The sequence below is a fragment of the Watersipora subatra genome, chromosome 1 (assembly GCF_963576615.1).
Source record: "Watersipora subatra chromosome 1, tzWatSuba1.1, whole genome shotgun sequence".
Taxonomy (NCBI): domain Eukaryota; kingdom Metazoa; phylum Bryozoa; class Gymnolaemata; order Cheilostomatida; family Watersiporidae; genus Watersipora; species Watersipora subatra.
In genome coordinates this window covers 26,977,348-26,996,720 of record NC_088708.1, presented here as the reverse complement: position 1 = coordinate 26,996,720, position 19,373 = coordinate 26,977,348, and the positions used below count along the sequence as shown (strand labels likewise).

At 37.1% G+C, this 19,373-nt stretch overlaps 1 protein-coding gene across 5 annotated transcripts in view; it reads right to left on the bottom strand.

Moving 5' to 3' along the window:
* The window catches only part of LOC137386052 (serine/threonine-protein kinase WNK1-like), a 37,209-nt gene extending 26,261 nt beyond the window's left edge, over window positions 1–10,948 (bottom strand). For 4 of the 5 annotated variants that reach the window (XM_068072708.1, XM_068072711.1, XM_068072712.1 and 1 more), the window contains exons 1-8: window positions 10,850–10,948; window positions 8,673–9,887; window positions 6,185–6,360; window positions 4,367–4,587; window positions 3,882–4,039; window positions 2,356–2,444; window positions 1,432–1,639; window positions 202–879 (exon numbers count right to left, since the gene is read on the bottom strand). In XM_068072708.1, coding sequence (XP_067928809.1) covers window positions 202–879; window positions 1,432–1,639; window positions 2,356–2,444; window positions 3,882–4,039; window positions 4,367–4,587; window positions 6,185–6,360; window positions 8,673–9,740 — 2,598 coding nt within the window. In that variant the 5' untranslated portion in view covers window positions 9,741–9,887; window positions 10,850–10,948. The remainder of the gene's footprint in view (window positions 1–201; window positions 880–1,431; window positions 1,640–2,355; window positions 2,445–3,881; window positions 4,040–4,366; window positions 4,588–6,184; window positions 6,361–8,672; window positions 9,888–10,849) is intronic. The other variant, XM_068072710.1, reaches the window with a different exon arrangement.
* Between the last annotated feature and the right edge of the window lie 8,425 nt (window positions 10,949–19,373).

Sequence of the window (19,373 nt, the reverse complement as noted above, 5' to 3'; positions counted from 1 at the left end):
CTATATATACGAATGAATGGAAAGACATTCCAAAAATTGGCATTCCAATTAGCTGGGTAAAACCACATTAGCAGCAACAATAATCAGCAGAATATAAAAGAAAACAGATGTTAAAACATACTTAAGGGCGACCATGTAGAAGCAAAGCAATCAGCCATTTTCAATCAATGTTGGTTACATTACTACCAGCCAAGATCATACCTCAGCTGAGTGCGCGTGCGTATTTGCAGATGCAACGCCAGTGCTGCTTCCATCCTTTACAGCTTCTACAACTCCTCCAGCTGCCAGAACCTTGCTATTGGAAGACTCACTGTGTACTACATGAGATTTAGCAGTTGCAGGTGGCAAAGCAGGTTCTGATAAAAGAGGCAGCGAGGCTAAAGAGGGCTGGCGACTACTAGCACCCGATAGCATGCTCGCAGCTAGGTTAGACTGAGCAGCAGAGCTATTGCTAACAGAGTCAGTTGGCAGAGAGGACATCCCAGAGGCCCCAGCCTGTACCTGCTGGCTGCCGTGCGAACTCTCCCCATCTGATGCAAGGGAGAAGGCAGCACTGCTAGTACCTTCTGATTTTGTTATGCCGCTGTCGGCAGACAGAGCTGCCTCAGATGGCACCAGGGCAGGCAGGGTTGGGGTACTAGAGGAAGTTGTGAAAGTAGATGACTGATGGGTGCTGCCACTGACAAACTGCTGACTCTGGACTTGTGAAATAGCTGCAGACTGAGTGGTGGCTGGGAGCGATGAAGTAGCGGCTGATGATGTACTCGGCTCTGATGTGGCCTCGGCTGCTTTTCGTTGCCGCACTACCTGATGTACTTTGTCTTGGATGAGTTTGGTAGCAACACGTATATCCACTTCATGGAGATAGCCATTATCAATCTGTGGCATCATGGAATGCAATTATATGTCACACAAACAGATAGCAGCGCTTGCGCACTCACAACAAGTCTGCAGGCAACTCTAGGTCAAGAATATATAGTAACTGAGTAAGCAGAAACTGAGTAGACAATTAGTTATAAATAAATAATAAATCAATTATAGTGTTGTAAGTAAGTCACTGTATATAGCTGGCTACCCAGAACCACAAAACAAACGCCTACATGAATGAATCTTTAAAAGTATTTTATACCAAGTTACATAAGAGTATATAGTTACATAAACACTCCGAGGCAGACAATTCTGAGTTCTGTATTCAAAGGTAGATGAGCATTTGTAATCAGTTTTCAGAAAAGATTTAAGGCCAGACTGTTTGTACAGGGGCCTAAGACACCCGCACAAGCGCAATGTCAAGTCAACGAAGGAGCCTAACAAAGCCTTTTAAATCAATTGCATGGCACATAGCCAAGAAGGGTAAGTCGATAGACGGATATTTTGGCTGAGAGCCAAGCAAAGTTGGAATAAAAACTCAGTCTGCGCTTAACACTTACTCACCATCTCTTGCACAACTACACTAGGATCATCTTTGGTAATGTTGAAATCAAACTGAATGGCCTCATCCCGCTTATGCATGTCCTTCCTCTTCTTAGCATCATACTTTATCATGAACTGAATAACTTCTGGGTCGTCTGTCAGCTTCCCTTCAACCTGCACGCCCCACTCAGCAAAGAACTCCAAATCCAGCAGTTCTTTGACAGACTTTCTGCAAACGGAACAGATTCCTAACATACGATTAGGTCCAACGGCTATTATATTAGATTTCCTCACTATCAAAAGATTGTTTTTGTTAGTTGTGTCCATTTCAGACTTTCAAGCTAACAAGTGCTAATGCGCAACAGGGAATCACAGCAAAATGTCAAAAATCAAGAATATGAACAAAGGAAGAATGACTAGAATTTAAGATGAAAATTTACTATTTTTTAAAGAAGTTACGCTAGCGGCTTGGAGATCTATATAATGAACCCACACCTTCGAGTTCATGCAGTAGATGTAAGTGGCATAGCAATGGTTAAAATAAGAAATGCAAGCTGTACTGACAGCTATTATAGCGCAAGCAACTAATAGCGGTTAACTAACTAGCCAAGATCTAGCTGTTATCATTGATAAGAAAAAAGGTCAGGATGATTGAGCAGCAATTCAAAGTACAAGAGGAACGAACAGCCGCTGATGAACATAAGATGGTGATGGTATAGATGGTAGGATGACTCTGACTTGGCAGATGAGCACACCCAAGAGGCCTATCTTGCACAGTTATCTAATTAAGTTACTAACGAAGAATAAGATCATTAACATTTTCGTACAGACAATTCTTGGGAGGGGAATTAATGAGGCACAGCAAACAGCTGGTCCTTGGGGACCTGTCGGTAGACGCCTGTTAAACAATACTGAATAGGTCAGCCGCTATTATTTTAAGCCTACCTCTCACTCGGGTCCAGCATTATGCATTGCTCTATCACATCTTTGACAGCCTGGTCCTCGACTTTGTCCAAGCTTTCTGGTCTCACCCCCTGCAAATACAGAAGACTGAAGTTATGAAGCTATCTAAACCAAACAATATACAATTATACTCTCACAGTTTATGCATCGGACATTACATACAAAACATCTTGCATGTCCAAATCACAAACTGAGCTGTTGCTATATTAAGTGATGAATGTTCCCTTTAATCGCTTTAATAATAGCCTTTGTAATGAAGTCTATTTTCCTATATTCTTAGGCTCCCAGTGTTCTTTGCAGCGGCCAATCTAACTGTATAATTACGTAAATATATACTCTCGGGCTAGCATACGCGCTTCAACTACCTTGGAGTAAAGGAGAACCACCTGGCCAGCCATATGCCAAGAGCCCATGGCTGTATAATAAAAAATTTAAAAGATTTATTCAAAGATTGAATTTAATATCTAAGCATATGAGAAAGTCATTAGAAGAGTACATATATTCCCTAAGATGCGTTATCACAAAATATACATTCTGAAATAACTCAAGTTACTTTTACCAACTAGATAAGGAAAAATAAACTTTATTGGCTACAATGATAACAATTAAGTTGTCAATTATTAGCTAAACCATTACTAGCTACCTAGGCTCAAATTACAACAAGTTGTATTTAACAGTAAATTTGTATGTCATGAATAACGAATTATACAAAAAAATGTAAAAGCTTGTACCCGCTTACAGCCACTAACATTCTTGAAAAGATTTCATAGCTTCCCTTTTTAGCTAAACTTTATTAGTGAAAGGCTACTGAAAGTTGCAACTTATCTAAAGAAATAAAGCAATCAAATCTGATTTGTTTCACATAACTGCATAGCCACGCTGATGCAACTACTATTGATAATTAAATAGCTATTGAGCACAAGAATATAATGGCTATCAATGTTAATTTTATTTTCGAATTTATACATTAGCAACATTGCTGTACCTTATCAGTGTATGTTGTACTTGTCAGTAAACACATTAAATGCACTGAGGATATAGTAATACGTGTATCTGTGGCCTAGTTCCATGATCTTTCAAGGTGAAACTAAATGCATTTTACTTAAGCTTTGCTGGCCTTCGACAACCGGAGCAAATCAATCCATATTCTTACGTAAGAATCATTTGTACTGAACAAAGCAAAGACAGAAAGTACCACTTGCTACATACTGGAGATAAAAATCTTATGCATTGTCATTGCGCATGATGAATACAAAGTGTTTGCATTAGAGCCTGTTAAGTCATAATCATTACTTTTGATGTAACACAGGGTTAGGTAACTTAGAGATAATGATGGACTGTCAGGTGATACTGTGAACAATAATACAGACTAAGCTAATAAATTTGTGAATCTGTGAGACACTGCGTAGAATGTTTCTCTATATTAAAAGATGGACACGATAAGCTCAGTCCATTAATTAAGTCACCACCACAACATGTCTGTTCACCCTAACCCATCCATGACTTACACTGGTGACCTTCTTGTAAATTTGTGCAGCATTGGTACACTCCTTGTAAGGATACTCAGAGGTAGCCATTTCCAGCATACACATACCAAATGCATAGACATCTACAGACTCATCATAGTGCTCCTCATACATCTCTGGGGCCATGAACTCTGGAGTACCTGTAAACAGAGTAATAAATCAATACATTTGAAGAATAATTTGGAAATAAAAAGATATTAACAACACTGACAGTATTGCAACTATTGCAAGGAGGTTGGCCTCTAACCGGGTTGAATGTCAAAGAGAAAATTAGCCTAATCTTCAAATGACTGGCTAGTATTTGAATGTATATTTAGATGGGAATGAGTGTCGCTATGCCCAATTGAATGTGGCAGAAGCCATGGGTAAGTATGAAACTTCACACCCTTCATCACCATTATATGATCGTATAAGAGTGGCAAAAAGCCATCTAACCGAACCAGCCTAGGGTGTCTCCGTGTACCAACCTATCACACTCTTGGCAAATGATTTGTTCTTAAGAGTAGCGAGTCCTAGATCACCAATCTTTACAGAGCCAGTTGTGCCCGTTATGAATATGTTGTCACACTTGAGATCTCTGTGAATGACTGGTGGGCTGCGAGTGTGCAAAAACTGCAATCCCTTGAGGATCTGTCGGCACCAGCTAGCAAGTACTTTGGGAGAAACTTTGCGAAACCGTCGAATGTACCTGATTAGACATTAAGCAGAATAATATTAGTAAATGCTTTATGATAAATAGCTCTGATTTTAGAATAAAAAATATACACCTATTGAGTTAACAAAATAATATGCAAATGTATATACAGGTGAGGCTAGTAGTATAATATTATGCAAATTTTCTCCATTGCATATACAGGTTTCTGTATATGCAATAAAGATAATCCCCATGACATCACAAACACTCATCATACACTATCCTAAACATATGGCAATTTGTAAAAAAAAACCTTGGAAACACTTCCTACACTTATGGCCACATGAAAAGATTACAGTAAGCTATTACTCGCCTATGAGGACCAAGATTATTTTATACGATACACAGATCCACACTGTCCTCGTGAATTAAACTTTGGTTTCTCATTTGTAGGTTTATAGATTCACTTGGCATAATTGTCAACTCTCAAGCAAACGTATTGCTTTCTAGCAGCAAGATTTTAGAACAGGTTACGTAGGAATTTAATTTATACAAGCACGGTACAGCCTGGCTGTCCATGCGCGTTACCTAAGCTGACCCAGTCTAGACGTATCATCTGACCCTATTGATTTTCTCACCGAGTTAGATAGCAGAGAAAGAACTAAGATAGAGCTATGGTCAATTAACGCTAATATTTATGCTTTGCAGAGCTGACTAGACATGGAGGTTAAATGTTACGATCTTACAACCAACAGCAGAGAGCTAGTAGCTGTTGACATCAACATAACCTTGAAAAATATACATTCATCCTTTAAACAAAACTTAATACCACCTCAGTTTTATCAACACATGTTATAGGTTTTTTTTCAAAAGCAGACAATTAATCAGCAGCAGAGACTGGAAGCATTAGAAAAATATAAAATTTAAGACATCCATTGCAGTCGGTAATGCACGAGTTTACAACAGCAAAAAGGAGCAAAACTCACTGATTGGTCTAAGAATTAAAGTTTGCGTAAATTTGTGTACGTATTAACAATCACAGCATTTCCATGTATAGAATATACACTTAGTAAAAGGCATTATTCCTTCGGAGAATTGCAGGCAGATTTTTGTGCTGTCAAAAAAGATTGCAGGTAGACAAATTTAGATATTTTAGTTGATTTGTCATGTTGCAACCAAAAAAGATTAATGAACTAATCAACTGCCAGAGAAATTTTACATCATTGTTAACCAAATTTAGTTGTTTATGACTATCGATTTACAATATTGACGAGTCTTTTATGGGGTATTTAAAAGTATTTGAAAGTTTAGTAGTCATAAGTTTTACATGTACATGTATTGTTTTAAATCAAATTATTTTAAATCAGTTTTCATTATAGCAAACATGAATGGCAAATCATAACAGACTGTCTTTAATACAAAACAGATATCATTCATAGCAGTACAAATTTTCAAAGGTTGCAGGTGTCTCATAGCATACATTCTTCTAATTCTTTCGAGGATAAATGTAGCAAGAGAAGCATCTTCTCAATGACCAAATCTTGATAATCTTGCTCATTCCCGTGCAGCAAAGGATGCTAGGACAAACTTTAAAGCATGGTAATGTAGAGAATGCCTCCTGACCACAATTGTAGAGTGAAAGAATACTCACGCTTTCAAAGTTCCAGATGTCATCAGTTCTGTGACAAGTACTATCAACTTTCGTCCCTTTGGGCTGACAAACTCCCAAGAGTCGTAGAAACGAACAATATTTACATGTTGAAGACCCTTTAACATACCCGCCTCTTCCTTAAAACGCAAACGTTCACTCCTGCTCCACTTTCTATCCTACAGTGACCCAATGAAACTGTGTGTAAGCTAAGCTGTTCGTGCTGCTTTGTTTACAGTCCTAATATTAACGAAACCACAATTGTTAAAGGTTGACTTGCAACAAAATTCACATTACAGTTATTTGATATGAAAAGATTCACCATGTCTTACTTTGTTGTGTTGTAGGTGCAAAATATGTGGGAATGTGAGTACAAGCTCTTATAAGCTCAAAAACGAACAGTTAATCGCAGCCACACGAGACCGCCGTAGTTTGGATTCTCTTTCCAAAATGGCTCAAATGTGACATGGCTATGTTAGATGGTTTCTGTTTACACTTTCACGCAACCTTACTCATCGAAATATTTCACAAAAATATTTCACGCATTCAATAAAACCATGTCTATTGTTCTTACGCGTCTATTTTATCGTCATTTTAATGCTGTCATTTTTAGCAGTGATATCTTATAACTTGCCGTAAAAATTCATTTAATTTTTTAGCCTTAGCTTGAAGGAGTACATATCATTGTCTGATAATAAATGATATGTTGGTCATTTGTGATAATCGAAAAGTGCTGCAGAAATTATTTGCGAAGTATTGGGTCACATGATCAGATTACGACTTGCCGATTAGACCAAACTGAAACAAAACTGTAAAGTAGCGAGCATCTATATTTGATACGGGGTCTTCGGTAACACCCAAAGTGTTTGTCATAAACTAGTGCTACGATAAGTTTTATATTGAGATTTTTATTGCCCTTTCAATTCACGTGAGAACATCACGTGACAAGACGATAACCAAATTTCACGGCTACGTCAGAAAAATAAAAAGATTCCAATCTACGGCGGCTTTTCATTTTTGAGCTTTTAAGAGCTTGTAATCACATTTCCACATACGTGGCACCTACAACACAACAGAGTAAGACATGGTGAATCTTTTGACACCAAATAACTGTAACGTGAACTTTGTTGCAAGTCAACCTTTAAGTATAACTAAGTATGTTTCACGAACAAAATTCACAACTAAACACATTGGCTATCAAATCTCCCTTATGAGATTAACTAGATACAAGAGTTATATAGTCAACATATGCGCATGACACTGGTTTCATATAGGCGCATCCATTTGCATTGCCGCACAAATAGACCCTGTCAAAGACTTGCTATACGCGATACTTTGTATTGCAGCGAATACTTATTAATACAGTATAAGCATAAATGTCATGGAGCCTACGAAATATTGTTTGTAAACTATGCACGAGCAATGGCGAACTAAATGATAAATATCATAATCAATCACATATGCACACATATCATCACAATGATGAAATATATGCAGTACCAACTTTATAGATGTCTATTAATATACCGAGTCAACTGTTAGCAGTATGAATAAAATTCCTAACTGAAGAGGTACTTATGCTTCAGCCTACAGCATCCTTTTCAATCCCTTCCCTCTATTGCAATGTCAATAAACTATTGACACAATGACTAAACCTAAAAATCACTTATTCCTCCATGAGAAGAGCATCAAAAACCAGATTGATAGCACAACCTCAGTTTTTATATCAAGTAAAGAAAATGTTGAACTTGCCATTATCAGCAAACATTTTGACTAAACACCTGGTACGCTATAAAGCTAATACTAATTTGCCATTACAGTGCTCATTGTGAAGGGATAAATAAGGATGTAGGGTACTGAGCTGACACCTGACTCCTACCGTAATGATAGCATCAAGCATCTAAAGCTTGTATCTGACATACCCGGCATTTCAGTTATTGCCGACCTGTAACTTTCGAGTGAATTCGAATGTTTACGTCGAACATTTCCATGTAAACTGTTAACCAAATTTAGTTGTTTATGACTAAACAACCAGATGTTTGCATCAAACTTTTCGATGTCAACTATTGCACATAAACATGAGATTTAAAACTGATAAACTTATGTCAAGGGAAAAATAGCTTCTTAAACCTTCTCATTATTACACGAATAAAATGATAAAGACGCGAAAATTTCTGGAGCCTATTTAGTCGTCTATTTCCAGACGAAAGCTTGTTTGACATACAATTCATAGCATGGGCATTAAACCCACCATTCTTAGTTAACTACAGCAAATTACCAAAACACTACGCACAAGAACAACTACGCCGATCAGCGCATTGCCTATTTTACTAGGGAAAACAAAATACAAAACTATATCTAAAGGTTTGTGTGTCTAATTCTAAACAATAATTTTCAGGAAAACTAAACTTACATAATCATAATGGCCAAATATACAAACATGCCAACATTAGGAATTTTACTTTGAATATAAAGGGCAGATAAGGCTTACCATGAGTTCACACCAAGCTATTGCAACACCAGTTTCAACATCGAGCCCTTTAAAAACAGTTTTAAAAGAGCCACGGCCAATTTCATCATTTTGCCGAATGTAACGGCCATCAGGAGATTTTGTATGCAGGGAATCGTCTTCTTCCTCTTCAGTTTTTTCTATATCTGCAACAGCCTCTGCAGCTGTTACACTTGGCTTTTTTGACAGTTCATTACTTACAGTTTGTGATTGCACATCACTGTCCTTCATGGAAGGAATATTATTATGACTATGTACAGTTGTATTAGCACCATTGGGTAATGACTCCGCTGACACCGGTAGGGCCTGTGCAACAACAACAGGATCCTCAGATGCTGAATCTTGCCCAGGAAGAACCTCTGTAGTGACTGGTATGGCATCTGATTGGTCATCATGCGGTGCCAATTTTTCAGCTACTTGTTTGGTTGACACACTATCTATTTCTGGACGGTTTTCTACTCCTTGGAGTGAATCAAATTGCAAACCATTAGTAACATTGTTACTACCCTCTGAGAGCCTGCGCCCTCTCATTGATTGGGAAGAGGTCGAATCGCGCAAATTATATGAAGAAGTATGTTTTTTGTTTTGTTTGTTCTCAACACCAACTATAGTGACGCATTTCTTTTTTTCTCGGCTATCTGCAGGATCACGAGAACTTTTTAATACTGACCGAGGCTGTGAGATTGGTATTTGTTTTTGGACTTCTTTGTCATGTCCTGGAACAGGAGTTGAATGCTCAATGATGGTAGGTGATTCTTTAACACCGGAATTGTTTTCAACACCTAAAGCTTTTACAGAGCGAAGCTCCGGAGGGCTTCCTTCTTTATGACCAGACACTGCATTTGTGTTAGGTTTTATAATAGGAGTCTTTTGAACAACAAATTTCCTATGAGTGCCACCTACTATCCTGGTGGAAGGAGGTCTAAGCTTCGACTTAATACTATCCATCTCTGATTGAGCACTGTCTGTCTTCGCAGTTGGAATATCATTTCTAGATTCAATCTTTTTTGGCTTACTGAGCCTACCACTTTGAGACAGAAGTCTGCTCATATTGGATGAGTTAACATATATAAGATTCGAGCTTAAGTTGACAAACTGAGAGAAAAGATTGCCAAGCTAGTGTAAGGGTGATAGTCTTCAAGCGCATTGCCATCATATGACATGAATATATAGTCGAGTAAGTTCCACTCATTCAATCTGCAAAACAGGTGAAAAGTATATAGGAAGCTGATAAAACTGTAAGCATAACTATCATAACTAAATTTAATATGAATGAAACAAAAATTTGCTTCAGCAGTGGCCATGATTAAATGTAATATAATACCAACTAAAAATCTTGAACTCATTTTCAACATCAAGCAAAGCAAGTGTTACAAAAAATTAATCTTGTACAAGTGGTATCTACAACCTATAGCTGTCATATATGACATTTGAATGAGCATGATTATGTCCGCTATCAATAGCTAATCTAACACACAAAATGTCAAATCACTTGTTGATGAGCTTATCAGAATTACTAGTCCAGATAGCCTGTTTACGTTGAAATATTAATAGCAACTGGGACCCAGCGATTAATGAGACATGTGAGATGAAGGTAAGACAAGAGAAAAATCTAAAACCTCGCAAGACCATTACAGCAATTCGCGAAAAATTACTTTTCTACCACTGAAGGAACGAAAAGTGCCACAGAATCACGTTGATGAAATAAATTCAGAACTAGCATGACGTGAAAATGCACGATGCGTTGAGAGCTTATGAATAAAACTAGATAACAATTTTTTTCTGCAAGCATCCAAACAATTGCTCTCTAACGACATATTTACATTAAAAAGACATAAACGATGTTAGGGTTGTAGAAAGGCAACAACATAGCACTTTCATAACAGCTAAATTGAAGTATAAATAAAAACAAAAACTATTACACATAAATACTTCCATTCACCCGGTAGATATAATGCCAAGACACTACCAAGTAGCCTACTAGTCTTAGAGTAGTACAAGAAAAAGATCCATCAACAAGCAGCATTTTGTACAATGCGTTAGGGGAAGATGTCAACAGTAAGAACGATCGTCTCTTAAACCAATAAATCTATTATTCGGCATAGACCATGTCATTAATAAATTCTTTCTGAAAAGATTTTTACATCACTAGTACATACCGTGTAGTGGCTTTTTCTTGTTCCATTCAGATTCATTAAAGCGAAAGCATAATGTCGCACTGAGTTGTATAAAGACACTTTGATACTAGTTTATTCTGCTGCGATGGATTGACAGATGTTTTTCTTTTACCGGATAAGTAGGCGCGCTAGAATAATTCGTTCGTAACTCTTTTAGGAACACAGTTATAGCTTACAATGGCGCATTAATTTTCTGTATAAATTTCGCCCAAAACCACTTGTACATACATGGATATTGTAATTAACAATACATATATTTTATACGCTACAATGACTGAATAATTATGTTCAAGCTCTTACTTCAGTCAGTATGTTTTATTGCTCCCGTAAACAACTTATAAATGATGTTAGTTCGTAACCTTTTATTTTGCTGATAACAAAATAACAAAAAGCTTCTGTTTGAAGGCATATTATCAAATAAAATAGAAACTGTAAAAGTATCTTGAATGCAAGATAGTAGTGAACAATTCATGTTTAGTTAAAGATTATTTGGGTCAAATTAAAAGAAAATTTACATGAGAGGATAACTTCAAATAAGTAATGCAGGATAACTTATACAAAAATAAATTGATTGATACTATATACAAGGGTTCAGGTCTGAAGAATAGACTTTCTATGAGTATTGATTGAGGCAAGATCGATTGTTAATTCATAAGTGGATGACTATAATATGGTCTGTATCATCTGTCTGTTTAAGTTTCATTGATGTTTACTTCTATGGTTTATCTGCAGTGGGTTAATTGTTTTCAATTGAATCGCAGCTCTCATGTACAAATTTTAGCAGATGTTGATAGTTGTGAGGGTTAGGGAATATTTTCTTTTTTAGAATGGTGTTATTGCTGCATCTGTATAGGTCTACTGTTTCGTCCTCATCCAGGCATATGCATGCGGGTGTAAGTTTGTATCAGTTTGTATATGTGATATTGTAAAGTTGTGTGGCCTGTGAAGAGCCCGGTTAAAATTGATATTTGTCTCTTGGGTAACATAATTAGAATAAGGTTTTTTTCCAGATGATCTGTTTCTAGGTCTTTTAATAAATCATTGGAACAGTGTCCTGTTATCAGATGAGTTTTCCATTGGCATTGCCGATCATTAAGTAGTTGCTATGGAATAGTGGATCTTCTAAAATGACTTGCTGACATATCTGCTATAGTTGTGTTTTAACCATGAAGTTTGCTTTTTGTAGATAACAAAGTTTTTGCAAAATAACTCTGTCTTATTGCCATTCTGCAGGATTTGTATATGTCTCTTAAAGACTCAGTTGTAGGTATGTTTGTGATGTGGTGGAGTGCTTCCATCGAGGATTAGTTTTTGCTTTTAGTATGTCTTTGAAACAACTATGGAGAGAGATGTCAGCTTTTTGATCCCATATAAAACTATTGTAAAACACTTTCGGTATTATGGTTGATTCTAGTATCTTTTTAGAATAGTATGGCTTTAATCCTGCATTGATAAACGGGAGAAGTAGTCTCCATTTTTGGTCAATATCGCTTTTGATTTTTCTCTTTGTGTGTTGAATGCTAACTTAGAGTCTAGGTTTAAACCTAAAACTTTAGTAGAATTGGTAATGGTTATGTTTTCTTCGCTGGTTTGGAGTTGTCTTGGGTTGCAGTTGAACCAAATAGTATCTGACTTGGAACAGTTTGCTTTCATTCGCCATTGTTCTAGCCAGTGTGTGAGCTTCATGCAGTTGCTTTCCATTGTTTCATATAGGAGTTCTTCATTTGGTCTTGAGCAGATAACTGAACAATCATCCGCATATTGAAGCGGGGTTCCATTCCATAAGTTCAGCATGTCTCTTGTGTAAAGTATAAAAAGTATATGGGATAAGATGCTTCCTTGTGACAGTCCTATTTCACATTGTTTTGGCTGTGATAGATGGTTGTTAACTTTAATTCTGATTGTTCGACAAGTAAGAAAATTAGATATTAATTGAAAGAAGGATCCATTTATTCCTAATTCAGTGGGTCTGAACAACATTCCTTGGTGCCACACACTGTCAAAATCTTTTTGTAGGTCGATAAAAAGGCCTGTCACCTTTTGTTTAGATGATTGATTGTGTTGAATTTCTATCATCATTGGACATAGACAAGTAGAGGTAGATCTGTTTTTACGAAATCCGTGTTGGTATTCTGGTATCTAGCCTTCTGACTCTGTTAGAATTTTAAGTCTGTGCTCAATTATTCTTTCTAGAATTTTGCCACATATAGATGTTATTGTGATTAGGCGATAGTTGTTTGTTGTGGGGTAATCTTTCTTCCCAGGCTTTCTCAAGAAAATTACTACATTGTTGGAAAATGGCTACTTGCTTGAGGTAAGGATACTGTCAAGTGATACTGTCAGGATTTTAAGTGTAATTTGAAACTGGAAATTCCCATTCTTTATCATTGAAGGGTGTACTACGTCATGGTCGGGTCCTTTTCCTCTGGTTTTAATTTGTTGTGTAGACTTGATTATTTCTTCTACTGTGACTGGTGTGGTCAAGTGTGAAAGTCTAGGTTTGTTTTGCAAATCTTCTGCAACTCTTTTGCTCACATGCGAAGATGTTGTCATAGAAATTGGGCTTTACTTGAATTAGTGGTTAGAATTTTGCTGATGGTACCTAAATCGCCGATCTTAGCATTAGTATTGTTTCAAAAGATCTGCTGGAATTTCTTCCAAAACTCTTTGCAACGAGTAAGATTGGTAAGAATTTTGTTCCATATAATTGTAGGATCTGTTCCTGCTACAATCCCTAGGATTGTTTCTGCAGAAAATATCTCTAATTGTGTAGTACATTTAATCTACTCACACCTGTTCAAAGAGCATGATATTTTTGGTTCTGTTTTTATCTTTTGTGATGTAAATAATGTCCACACCGATGTGTGGCCTCTTGTTGGTGCTTCTGAGAAAAGTTCTGTGGAGTCATCTGTGTAATGGTTGCTTATTATGGTAGCGTTATTTTGGGTTGTAAAGATATGGTCTAAAACACTTCCACCATTATTGCAGAGGAAAGTGAAATCTTTGTGTTGGTCTATCACTTCAAAGTTTTGGTTTTTGCAATGGTTAAAAAGCTGTCACCAAAGTGTATTAGTTTGGCAGTCATTCCAAACCGGGTGCCATGCATTGAAATCACCAAGTATAGCTTTGTTGTTCTAAACTGTGTAGTCTGTCAGAGCTTATGGTGTTGTGTACTAATATAGCAACACCACCTTGTCTAGAGGGGCTCTTGTTGTTTGGTTTTAAGTGAACGCTGCAGTTTTTGAAGTAATCACTTGAGATTTGCATTGTTTTAGTTTCTGAAATGAATACTAGATCTGCTTTGTTTTGAGTGGTGCAGTTGTCTAGAGCTAATAGTGAAGAATGGGAACAGCCATTTATGTTAATCTGCATCATCTTTAGCTTGTTGTAAGACCTATTAGCCATAGTAGTTGATGGAGTGTAACATTTGTTTATGACTCAGTTTTTGCCGATGAAAGAACTCTCTGTATTTTGAGCAGTTTTTTTCTATGGATTTGTACTTCCATCCACAGTTAATGCATTTCTTTTCATTTGGGCATTTATCATGCATTTCTTCATAGGGGTCAGAACAGTGATGAAATATTTTTTGGCTTATGCAGTCTGTAGCTATGTGACCAAATTTCATCCAGTTATAGCATTGTGTCGCTGAGATCCGTCAACCTACTGGTTCTACTTTGATAGCAACATGGTCTATAATGACTCTGGTGTGTAGGGCCTTTTCGAGGTCAGTTTTGCTTTCAAATCTGATTTTTACTGATGTAGTGTATGAGTTGTATCTCTTATACCGCTTAACCTCTGTGACATTGTGACCTTGTAGTTGTAGATCGTCCAGTATCTGTTCATCGGTTATATCTGTTGGAACTCCTTTTAATACACCTGATTTTAGAGTTGGTGGAATGGTTTTTCTTACTTTGGAGTTTCCAAAATTTGTTGGTTACCATTGCGAGATAACTTTGTCGACCATTATCTCTTCGCTAAGTTGAACTAGATCATTGCCATTGCGCTATGAGAAATCCTATCTATGATAATTTTTGTCTTTACCTATTATTCTTCTGATATTGTTATCCTTGCTGAAGTGGGTTTGTCATTGCATTCGCATACTACAATGCATTTGCTTGTAAAATGTCAAATGTAACTCTTGGCATGTTTGATGTAAATGCAGCAGATCAAGCATCATTTCTGCTAATTTCATTGCTGTTGAGTAAAATTCTGTTTAGATTGTTGGGGACCTGCTGAGCATTGTTTCTGCTGTTTGAGTTTCTAATAGGTAAATTTTCCCTCAGGCTGTCTGTGGTTTGGGAAAGAGCTGCAGTCTTGTACAATTTTTTTTGTTCTCTTTGTTCTCTGTTACAGTGTTCTAGGTTATCTACGCGTTGACTAAGGTTACCTATTTTTGGACCTGTTGTCATTTGGAGTTGAGCGCTTGTTTTTTTAATATCTGACATTTCTTTTTCTAGGTTTTCTATTCTTTGTATAGCTAACGAAAGTTGATTTTGTATGTGTACCATAAGCTGATTTTCAACCAGGATCATCTCAGACTCTCTTTCCTGTGCCTTCTCTATTGTTTTTGAGGAGGATTGGACTTGGTAACCATATGTAGACTGTCAACATAGGTCCTATTTGAGTGTTTATCTGACTGAAAGAATAACAGAGACTTATTTAACTTGTCTGAAAATCTGCTGCTTCCTACTGTTAACATGAAACAGTTTTAAGGGAACCAACTAGTCAGTAATTGTTTGATAACCTCTTCAGCATAGGACAGGGCTATACAGCTTTGGATGAGTATTGTGCCATTGTTGTATACAGAGATAAACAGTGAGTGAGTTTTGTTGCCAAACTGTTTCCGGGGCTTTCTTTTTGATTACTCTTTGGAATAGTTTTTAGATTTGTATTCCATAACTCTTTTACTTTAGCTGTCCACGTGGTTGTATGGTCAGGAAATCCATAAATCAAAAAAGATTGAAAGTGCTGGCACGTAACTATGCAGCTATTAATTTTCTGGTATGTCATGTCCTTTTTTACAACCATGTTTGAGAAAGGATCGTCTATGGATAAATCTTGAATTATGTCCCTGCACGCTTTATTGATGATGCTCATGAGGTTAGTGCATTCATCTTTCTGTTCCTTGTTGTTCTTGTCAGGGTGGAACTTTTCTGATAGTATACGGAAGTGATTTCTGGCTGTGGCCATTCAAGCTGTGTGGTCCATTTTCTGCATTTTTACAGTCCTGCATTTCCTGCATTTTTATAAATGATCATGACCACAAAACGCCAGCGGACATAGTTCGCTCCCGACTGATATATACTTGATAAGTGTGTACATGTACATATATCGAAACAACCGCTGTTTTATGTAAATGAGCGTGCAGCATTTTATTGCGAGCTAATTTTGTGGATCCCAATCCTTTCACAGATTCCGCGATGAAAGTCACAAATCACTCAAAACAATGAGTAGACAACTCCTACCAACATAAATTTGAGGCTCTACAAACATGTCTGTACTTCAAGATAGGGGTACATAGATATGTATGCGCCATGTATGCATTATGCCCAGGGTATGCACCATGCAATAGGCTCAGCTTAAGAATCACCAGATCTGGTCATGGCAATGCAGTATTACAATATTCATGGTATAACAACAAAAAGTCATGTTTAATCCACAGTGAAACATTGAAGATTCTTGCTATGATATATAATTATGTATACAGTATATATACAATATATGTACAGTATATATATATATATACAGTATATGTACAGTATATATATGGTATATATGTATACTGGTATATACAGTATACATATATATGGTATATATATACGAAATATATCTATGTATTTATATTATATACATTAGTGTATAGGCAGTAATATATATATATATATATATATATAGTACATATATATACTATATATATAGTATATATATGTAGTATATATATGTATACTACATATATATATATGTATATATATACTACATATATATATATATATGTAGTATATACTAGTATACTATATACTAGTATATAGTATACTAGTATATTAGTATAAACACAGTAATATATATACATATATATGTATATACATGTATATATGTATATATAAAATTAAGTAAGATGAAAGTTCAAGTCTAGTATATATATATATATATATATATATATATATATATATATATATATATATATACATATAGCAGATGGAATACCTAATAGAACAAGGTGACCATCCAGAATGGCTGACCAAAGGACGAACTGTGCTTCTGATAAAAGATCCAAAGCAGGGGCCGATTCCCAAAAACTATCGACCAATAACGTGCTTGCCCACCACTTGGAAACTGCTCTCAGGAATAGTTGCAGACAAACTGGAAGAGCACATGAGTCACTATATGACCAGTGCTCAGAAAGGAATTGGGCGCAACACCCGAGGAGCTAAACATCAGTTACTGGTGGATCGGACGGTCTGTCAGGACAGCAGGAGAAGGCAAACCAATCTTGCCATGGCTTGGATTGACTACAGAAAGGCCTATGACTCAATTCCCCATAGTTGGATACTTGAGTGCCTCAGTATGTACAATGTTCACCCTGCTCTTGTGGCATTCATCAAGATGTCAATGACCAAATGGAAGACGGAACTGGAGGCTAATGGCAAAAAGTTGGCGAGTGTACAAATTAAGCAAGGCATCTATCAAGGTGACTCCTTATCACCGCTGCTCTTCTGCATATGCCTAAACCCTCTAAGCAATATGCTGGAGGAGACTCAATATGGGTACCAGTTTAAGAGTGGCACTAAGATAAACCACCTCTTCTACATGGATGACATCAAGCTGTACGCTAACAAAGAAAGGGACATTGATTCGCTAATACACCTCACTCAGGTATACAGCAAGGACATCGGAATGACCTTCGGTATTGAGAAATGTGGAAGGCTAATTCTTAAGAAAGGCCATTCTATGCTCACAGATGGCCTAAGAATGCCAAATGGTACCATCAAAGATATAGAAGAAGGGTACAAGTACTTGGGGATTATGCAAAGCAACATCAACCACGAAGCCGAGGTACGTCACAAAGCCATTACCGAATACAAGAAACGCCTTCGGCAGGTCTTACGGAGCCAGCTCAATGCCAAGAACCAAATCATGGCAATAAATACCTACGCACTGCCAGTAATAAGATATCCAGCAGGCATAATAAAGTGGACTGAGGAAGCCATTAAAGAAACAGATATAGCAACTCGTAAACTGCTGACCATGCATGGAGCACTCCACCCAAAATCTGATACTACTAGATTGTATATTGATAGGAAAGATGGCGGTAGGGGACTCAAAAGTGTACAGCAGACAGTGAAAGAGGAGGAGCAAAGCATCAAAGCATATGCAGCCTCCATGGCCATCTCAGATAATTTGCTAGCTGAATTTCAATCGGCTGCTCTCACAACGGACCTACGCCCTGATGATGAGGAAATTGACTGGCATACGAAACCTCTTCATGGTGCTTACCACCAACAAATATCTAAAGTTGGCGATCTTCACCAGACATATATGTGGCTGAACAAAGGAAACCTAACGGCCAATACAGAGTCGCTAATCATGGCAGCCCAGGAGCAAGTGCTCCCAACAAGGCAACTCCAAACGAAAATCTATCACACTAGAGACGATCCTAGATGCAGACTGTGCAAAGATGCACCTGAGACCATCCAGCACATCATCAGTGGATGCAGACAGCTAGCAGGGAACGCATACACTGAGCGGCATAATCATGTCGCAGGTATTGTGTATAGAAGTCTATGTGATGAGTATGGCCTTAATAAACCACAACACTGGTGGGAAGCTCCTGGTAAGGTCAATGAAAATGACCGCGCTAAGATCCTCTGGGACTTCTACATCCAAACTGACAAGCATGTCCTAGCAAACCAACCAGATATAGTGGTGGTAGACAAGGAAAACAAGAGGGCTACTATAATAGATATAGCAGTACCCAATGACTACAATATAGCCAGCAAAGAAAAAGAAAAGGTAGAAAAATATCTCCCTCTTGGAGAAGAAATTGAAAAATGCTGGAATGTAAGAACAACCATAATCCCAGTAGTCATTGGGGCACTGGGCGCAATAACACCGGCGCATAAAATGTGGCTTGCCCAATTACCAACAACAATCAACTCAGGTGAGTTGCAGAAAAGTGCGCTATTGGGAACAGCTAAGATCTTGAGACGAGTGCTCAAACTCCCAGGTCTCTGGTAGGAGACCCGAGTTAGAGCAGAATTTACCACCCATACGGGGTATCCGGGGTGAGGAAACAATTTTTATACATACTATATATAGTATGTATATATATAGTATATATATATACATATATAGTATATATATATACATATGTATATATATATGGTATATGTACGGTATATATATACGGAATATATATACAAAATATATATACATATTTATATTGTACACATTAGTATATACACAGTAATATATATACATGTTTATGTACATCTATAATATAAATAGA